Source organism: Wasmannia auropunctata, unplaced genomic scaffold (genome assembly GCF_000956235.1).
Source record: "Wasmannia auropunctata unplaced genomic scaffold, wasmannia.A_1.0 LD301151.1, whole genome shotgun sequence".
NCBI lineage: Eukaryota > Metazoa > Arthropoda > Insecta > Hymenoptera > Formicidae > Wasmannia > Wasmannia auropunctata.
The window spans coordinates 1-599 of NW_012061739.1; the positions used below are offsets into that span (position 1 = coordinate 1).

Here is a 599-nt window from a genome sequence, read left to right on the forward strand (position 1 = left end):
CAGTTCGGCCATTCTGACATTTTGACCGTCTCGGTCAAACAAAACAAAGCAAATACATAAACATTTGTCGAATTCGTTACATGAAAATATCGCAGAACACACTTTTTTTTCTTTAAAACAAAAGTACAAATTATGTATGGATATAAGGTCGTATCTGATCTGGCGCTACAACTCCTGTGTACGGTCGCTGTGTTACCTGGAATCCATCGACATCAGAGATGACGTACCGATCATGATCTAAGATCTTTTTAACAATGTATGGTCCCTTAAATTTAGGTAACAGTTTTTTGTTTATACCCGGCGTAGTCTCTATATTCCGGATTTCTACATAGTCACCTATTTTATAATCGCGTGCAGGTTTTCTTCGTAAATTATATTTTTTCGCGTTTTCGAGCTGTAGTTTCTCAATACTCGTGTGAGCCTTATCTCGAATTTGTTCGAGATCGCGATCCATATCTGCATGGAGTACTTCTCGTATTGAGTCACAGATTATTCCTTTTTGCTCGACTCCGAACAACAAACGGGAAGGAATTTCATTAGTCGCTCGGCAAACGGTATTATTTAGTGAGTATTCGACCTTATTTAAAACTTGATCCCAT

At 38.1% G+C, this 599-nt stretch overlaps 1 protein-coding gene across 1 annotated transcript; it reads right to left on the bottom strand.

Annotated features, from left to right (window-relative positions):
* Positions 1–6: 6 nt before the first annotated feature.
* Positions 7–595, bottom strand: LOC105461256 (the record flags this gene model as incomplete). The annotated part of the gene is made up of 1 exon (XM_011707753.1): positions 7–595. A coding segment is annotated over one exon (465 nt), but the record flags the coding sequence as incomplete, so codon positions are not given.
* Between the last annotated feature and the right edge of the window lie 4 nt (positions 596–599).